General features: G+C 39.9%; 1 protein-coding gene across 1 annotated transcript in view; it reads left to right on the top strand.

Annotated features, from left to right (window-relative positions):
- Positions 1-6,853: 6,853 nt before the first annotated feature.
- FHIP1A (FHF complex subunit HOOK interacting protein 1A) overlaps positions 6,854-7,785 on the top strand; it is a 90,410-nt gene continuing 89,478 nt past the window's right edge. The window contains exon 1 of the mRNA XM_049770192.1: positions 6,854-7,081. Within this exon, the coding sequence (XP_049626149.1) occupies positions 6,977-7,081 (105 nt within the window). The 5' untranslated portion in view covers positions 6,854-6,976. The remainder of the gene's footprint in view (positions 7,082-7,785) is intronic.

Raw genomic sequence — 7,785 nt, 5'->3', positions numbered from 1 at the left:
GATACTGTAGTTACATACCTGAACATTTTCACATGAGGCATTTCAACCAGTTCCAATGGACAGCTTTCAGGAAACTATTAGAGTCACTTCCTGAAGATACCTACTTGTCCAGAGAAAATGGCCAAAACAGGTGGTCAAAAAAGGAAAATCTGGGAGTACGATGATAGTACAGAGACTGAGGTGCTTATCTCACAAACCATTCTCAGTTCAGTCCCTGGCATTACATATGGTCCCTGAGCTCCAGCAGGAGTGATTCCTGAGCACAGAGGAGTAAGCCCCAAGCACTGCTGAGTGTGGCCCCAAACCTCTCCTCTCCCTGAAAGAAAAAAAATTCAGGAGTATTTTCTTGAAAAGAATATCACTAGTGTCAAAGAGTGCATCTTAGATTCAAAGCATCTGTCTCAATTACCTGCATGAAGATTCTCCCCCATGGAGACAGCTTATTTTATTTCTGTTTTTGTCTTAAGTTTCAGTGTTGTGATGGAATCATAACTCAGTTCTTTAAACTTTCAATAAAATAGTGATAGAAACGTGTGGTACATATCATAAGAGTATCATGATTTATTGAGCTGTTATTGACTTTCTTTGGAGTGATGAAGTTTTTACATTTTGACAACCTTATTCCATGTGTATAACAAACTTTTCCGTTTGGTTGCCAGTGTACTGAAGTTAATATACTCACTTAGTTGTTTCAACAGCAATCATTTTTAGTTCACAAATCATTGCCAGTATGCATTTAGCCTTAAAAATTAAGGTCCAAAACAATTTTCAGGTATGAATTCTGAATAGCAATTAAAAAATTCTTCTCCATTTATTCTGCTAATTAGCGAGTGGCATGATACTTGGATATGATCTAATTGAAAACCTGTTCTAATGAAATTAAGATGCAGAAAATGTGGGATTATTTCATGGCCCGATTCACAGCTTTCTTTTAATCTTGATACTGTTTTTGAAGAATGATTTTTTTCCAAATCTGAAACCATTTGAGTGTAAGCATGGAGAGAATTCTATTCTTGCACAACTTCTGTGTTAACTGCTGACCTCTCATGTGGTAGAGCAAACCAAGATCCTATTTTATTGAAATGATGGGCAGGAACCAGAAAAGGGGGCCAGAGTCTCAGACTTGGACAATTGGAAGGGGTGAGGACAAGGCCAGGAGAGCCAGAGGTTGTTAGCCACTTGCTTGTTTTTCACAGGCCAGCACTGTTCTGTAATGTAACAAAGAGTGAGAGGAGGAACTGGATGAGAGGATTAGAGCCCAGGGAGGATTTAGGTTTAATAGGATTTATTAGGCTCTAAGTAGAGGTTGTCTGAGGTAGATGACCCAAAATGAACCCATCCCCATTGCTATTAGTTATAATTGAGGGCACAAGGTTCCCTTCTCTTCGGATGTTCCCAATATTTGAAGAGTCTTCACCTTTAGATGGAATTTTACATGATAAGCACATTTACAGTAATAGACTTTTTATGGATGTTGTAGTAGCCAATTCAGGGCATTCCAAAGTGCATTCTAAAATAGTGATTCTTTTCCTATTGGCACTTGCTCAGGAAAAACAAACATAAATTATATTTGTGATGGCTGATTTCTGTGTGTGAGTTCCTTTAAGTCTATTTTAACACTGAAAAGAACATTCTAATCTCACATATAGAATTCTTGCCATAGTTTTGGCCATTACCTTCATTTTTTTAAATAATATATTTAAGCACCATGATTAAAACATGCTTGTAGTTGGGTTTCATATAAAAAAAAAAAAAAAAAAAAAGAACAGCCCCTTCACCAGTGCAACCTTTCCACCATTAGTGCCCCCTTTCTCCCTCCTCCTCCACCTCCAGCCTATATTTGAGACAGGCAGACTACTTCTCTCACTCACTACCATTGTCATGATAGTTGTTAGTGTATTATTTCTCTAATTGCACTCACTATTCTTTGTGGTCAGTTTCATATTGTAGCCAGTCCTTCTAGCCCTCATCTTTATTGTCTCTGGGTATTATTACAATATAAACACCCACGGATAGATAGAGCAACCCTTAGGAAAAAGAATATGGGAGGCATCACCTTTACCAACTTTAAATTGTACTACAAAGCAATAGTCATTAAAACAGCATGGTATTAAAATAAAGACGGATCCTCAGATCAATGGAATAGACTTGAGTATTCAGAGAATGTTCTCCAGACATACAACCAATTAATCTTTGATAAAGGGGCAAGAAATGCAAAACTGAGCAAAGAAAGCCTCTTCAGCAAATGGTGTTGGGACAACTGGTCAGCCACATGCGAAAAAGCAAACTCAAACCGGCATCTAACACCACGCACAAAGGTCAAATCCAAAGGGATTAAAGACCTGGATATCAGACCTGAAACCATAAGGTATATAGAAGAACATATAGGTAAAACATTCCATGACATTAAGACTAAAGGCATCTTCAAGGAGATAGCATCACTTTTCAAACAAATGGAAGCAGAGATAAACAAATGGGACTACATTAAGCTTAGAAGCTTCTGTACCTCAAAGGAAATAGTGACTAGAATACAAAGGCCACCCACAGAAGGGGAGAAACTATTTACCCATTACTTCATTTGGTGGCTGTGATTCCCTTTTCCAATAATGAAGCAGTTGCAAGAGAGTACCTACAATAAAGGGTTTTGAAGCAGGGAGAGCACTGAGCAGCTGCCCCATAGTCCTGTCCATTCACCTGAACTTGGCTCCAAACCCAGATCCTGTTGGTGGCTGTCTGCTCATCAGAACTGGGAGGAGAGTCCTGGGGCCCCACTTTGAGTTCAGAGCTGAACCCCTTAAATCGGGACTCCTAACTTTCGGGTTTGGAGAACTGAGCTAAAAGCTCCTACCCTTTATTTCATTTTAAATCTTTCTAAACTCCCAATCCTTCCACAAGTCAGCCAAAGAAATCATAAGGGGCTGAAGGATTGAGGTTTGTAGAGGGGCCTGCTCAGTCTCTGTGCCACTGAAGGCTGCATTGCTGTGCATTTGCTGAATCTCTGTGAAGACTAGTGCAGTTGCTTTGCCTCCTGTCATATGCTTGAGCTTGTCTTTGATTTGTTCTTCTCACCCCGTCTTTTCCCCTCTTCACCACCCCACCAGTCTTGATTCTCCATGTTCTTTGGTTCCTTCCCATTAGATGTCAACAGGATAAGTTTTTTCCTTAATAAAAATGTTTCTTGGACTGTTGCCTCTTATGGTGGCCATCCATTTATGTCCCTTAAGCAAATTTTATTATTCACTATTAGAGGATATTATATAAATAGATGAGACTATAAAGGATGAGCTATTTACAATGAAATGTCAAAAAGTTTACTATATAAATTTGAGTGAAAATCTGAATCAAAGAGGGACATTTAAAGTATTTAGTTATTGGCGATTCACAGAACAAAATATGATTTGGATGTGTTTGTAAATTTCTTAAGAATTGTACCAAAGGGCCGGAGAGATAGCATGGAGGTAAGGTGTTTGCCTTGCATGCAAAAGGGATGGTGGTTCAAATCCTGGCATTCCATATGGTCCCCCGAGCCTGCTGGGGCGATTTCCAAGCGTAGAGTCAGGAGTAATCCCTGAGCACTGCCTGGTGTGACCCAAACACCAAAAAGCAAAAAACAAAAAGCAAAAAACAAAAAAAAAAAAGAACTGTAGCAAAAAACATTTTGCAACAAGGTGTCTATGTGGAAATGAAGAGAAAGAAATCTTTATGTTGGATAGAAACTTGAGTTAGAGGACTGGGATCTAAGCTTTTAGCATTGTATGAACTATTTCATAATTTTATGATATGGAAGCATATGCTTTTCTCTTTTTATAGTCAAATATGAGATTTTTGTATATGTTTATGCAGATATTTATAATAGATATTTATGCATAATGCTTATGTATGGTGTTAGAAAATGTCTTTTCATTTTCCTAAAGGGTCCACACCTGGTAGTATTTGGGGAGCCTGGGAATGCTATTGAAAGATCTCAGCCAAGAGGTTGGCTGGGCAGGAGCTGCTGGGAATTTAACCCAGGGCCTTGCACATGGGAGGGGTCCGCTCTGCCACTTGATACATCTGTAGGTCATGTCTCCAATGATTCGTTTTTTTTATTTCTTTTTTATTTTGGGGGCCACACCTAACTGTGTTGAGGGTGTACTCCAGGCTCTACACTTAGGGGTCACTCCTGGCAGTGTTTGGGAACCATAGGAGACTATTGTAGGAATTGAACCTACTTACTATACTATCTCTCAGGTCCCATATTTCCAGTATTTCTGAATCCAATTTCTCTTGCCTTATGACTGGAAATTATTTTATAACTAATATTGAGAATATGCTTTATGGTTTGCATTAATAATGTGTTCTGGTAATGACCAACCAAGCCAGTGCAGAATCTGCCGAAATAGTAGTTTTCTCTGCATGTATTTTGGTAACACATTTTTCTCTCCAACCCATACCAAGAAAACACACTGCCAAACCACAGGCAACTAGTCTTGTGAAAAATAACCCTCCAGAATATTTTTTTTGGTTAGTGATGATTTAGAAATTAAAAATATGACTTGTCAGAGTTGGAACACTATCCCTTGGGTATGAAACGTGAATCTGTGCATAGGTGGGTTGCTCCCATTTTCCAGCTCCTGATGCTTGAGAAGAGAACAGAGAGAAGCTGATCGCTCTCCCAGGCTGCACATATGCACACATGGACACACACTCACATATGCATACATACTCACACTGCTACTCATGACTTTGCTTTGTTTTGCCTTTCTCAGTTTTTTTTTTTATTTTGAGACTTCTAGCTGTGATTTGAGAATTAAAAACAAAACTTGGGATATAGGGGGAAAAACAAGTGAAGACTGGTAATAGGAAAATGCAATGGTTATTGCAAACCTTTCTGCCCTTTTACATCTCTGATATATATGAAGCCTGCTCTTTCTTTCAGTTGCATTTTCTCAGGGACACGTTATTGCTATATTCGTCCTCCAATGACTCCAGAGGAACAATGGAAATACCCAAATCTTTGGCCTCTGGGTGTATAAGATAGTGGTTTCATTTGTGTGTTCTTCTGGCTTGGTTTTCCCTTCTCAGTTGTGGCTGCTTAACTCACCCTGACACTCTATGTTTTCTTTCACGACAGAGTTTCTTTGTGACTTTCTGTGCTGTGACACATTTAGCTAGTTCAGGCATCTGCTTCAGAAGTAGGATTGGATAAGAATCAACCAAGTAAGATGCACTTTTCTTTGGGAAGATACAAAGTCCCTGAGGGAGCAGGGCCAGGGATTTGTGCCAGGAGAAAGAAGAGGATTGTTTTCTAGAAAGAACACTGTCCTGGGAGTCAAGGGACTCATTTTCTATTTCTATCAAAACCTACTTACCAGTGTGTGACCTTGGCTGAGGTAGCTAGCCTCATGGCCCCTATTCTCGTCCTCTAAAGAGCTTGCATGTGAGGTTCCTTGGCAGACTCACTAAAGGGATTGTAGGAACATATTTCTATTTTGGAATTAAAGGCCACTGGCTCTGGTCTATTTCCCTTCCAACTCTGGAAGAGGACCCACTGTCCCAGATCTGGAAGCAGACTTGGCTTCTGCCTTTCCAACCTGTGGAGTCAACTCACAACCTATGGACATTTTCATAGCACACAGAAATGTGGTCTCTGAGGATTGGCCCAGAAATGGTGATATGAAAATGCAGGCAGCACTCAGATCCCAGAGGTAATAGTGGTGACAGGACATGAGGGGACACAGGCTGTGTCATGGGGCCACCCCACCATGGACAGCTACAACATGCTAGTCTGTGAAGGGCCTTATTTTACTCTAAACAAAGATCATCCCTGGTTTCTTTGTATGTTTGTTTATGACTTGGATTTACCCTCAGAGATGGACTTACTTGTAAACCTGGGTGTATTTACTGCCCACCCAGGGGTTGTCCCTATACTCAATAAAAACGTAGTTCTGGCAGGCAGCAGGGGAGCCATACTAGGTAGAAGACTGCCAGATTATATGTGTTTTACCCTCAGCCTGGTCTGGATTATTTCTTGTGTGACCCTGATTCAGACTCACTGACCTGGGCTTAGAGATACAGCAGCATATGGGTGATTTTACAGGAATTCACCATTTTCAGTAATAAAAGATAGTTCAATGTGATGGGTATAGTCTTTCCAATAGTCTTTCTCTTTGCTCCTATTTTTGTCTTTTTGTTTTTGTTTTGTTTTGGGGTTACACCCAGAAGTTCTCAGGGGTTACTCCTGGCTCTTCACTCAGAAATCGCTCCTGGCAGACTCAGGAGACCATATAGGATGCCGGGATTCGAACTACCGACCTTCTGCATGAAAGGCAAACACCTTACCTCCGGCCCCCAATTGACTTTTTTTTTTATTAAGTGGATTTTTTTTATTAACTGGATTTACAAAGTTATTTTATTTTTACAAAGTTTTTTATTAAGTGGATTTTTTAATTAACTGGATTTACAGTTACTCATGATGAAGTTTCAGGCATAAAATATTTCATACCAACCCCACCAACCAGTGTCAGCATCCCTCTACCAATGTCCTGATTGCCTTCCAGAAATTTGTAATTCTCCAAGAAGTAGAATGTTTGATAATTATTATCTATGGGGTCTGTGGTCTATAACAAGAATAAGAATAAACATGTATTTAATTTACACATGTAGCTTTGGTAACATAGTTATTTGGTACTTTTGGTAGCAGGATGGAAGAAAAGAAGGGGACCTTTAGAGTGAATAGGAACATATGTTTTGCATCTTGTCTTTTGCATTGAGTGTTCATGCTTTGATTTAGATTTGCCATTATTACTGTTCTCTCTCATACAAGAACGTAATGAGTTATATTTTTTTGCTGTCACTCTTGTCATTACAGATTTTGAGAAGTGCCAGTGAAGCAAGATGATGTCCCATTTCTGATGTGAGAATGAGAGTTCATGACTGCTTGCCAAATTTCTGGGACTATGAAATATGACTTAGAGGCACTAATTGATGAAGGTTTATGATGTCATCGGTGGTGACAGAAGGCAAACTCCAGCAGGCTGTCAGCCTGCAGGGAGTTGACCCAGAAACATGCATGATTGTTTTTAAGAACCACTGGACACAGGTAATGTATGAGTCACTTTCTTCGCTGGTCCTCATGGCCCTTGAAATCACCCTCACGATCAACTGGGGCTTTTGACCTCAGTGACAGGCAGATTGGTTTTCCAGAAACAGTGAGGAAAAAGTCTGTCCTCCCAGAGAGGACAGAGTATCTCTCTTGCTTTCCTAGACTAGACACCTGGTTAAAAGTCATGGTTTTCACAAAGGCAGGGAATGTCTGTTCTTATGATATTTTTAGAGGAACAGCAGTTGGCTTCCAAGTGACTTTGGTATCACTTTGCAGCATACTTGACTCTGATTATATCCTCTTTCATTTCCTCCTCCCTGATTTCCCAGTCTTTACACTGACCATGCTAGCTTACACAGTCATGAAATATTTACCAAGTGCTGTGCTGAGTACTCCAATTGCCTTCTATTTTTAATTTCCACAAACCCACCAGTTGCCTCAATTTGCAGTTTAGGGAATGGGAAATCATGGAGGTTAAAGATCTTGCTGGAAGTTATGTTGTGCCTCAGTGTCTAAGCAAGTGTCTGAGACCTGGGCCCATGATTCTGTGGCCTTTATACCCACCTGAATGCTTTTCCTTTTCTCCCACTGATGGTGTCTGTACCACTTAAAGAAAGATGATGCCTGGCAGTGGTATCTGAATTTATTACAAAGATGGTTAGAAACCTTTATTTTTACATCTTGTTTGATTTGACTTCTGT

The sequence above is a fragment of the Suncus etruscus genome, chromosome 3 (genome assembly GCF_024139225.1).
Source record: "Suncus etruscus isolate mSunEtr1 chromosome 3, mSunEtr1.pri.cur, whole genome shotgun sequence".
NCBI lineage: Eukaryota > Metazoa > Chordata > Mammalia > Eulipotyphla > Soricidae > Suncus > Suncus etruscus.
This window is presented reverse-complemented; position numbering and strand designations above follow the sequence as displayed.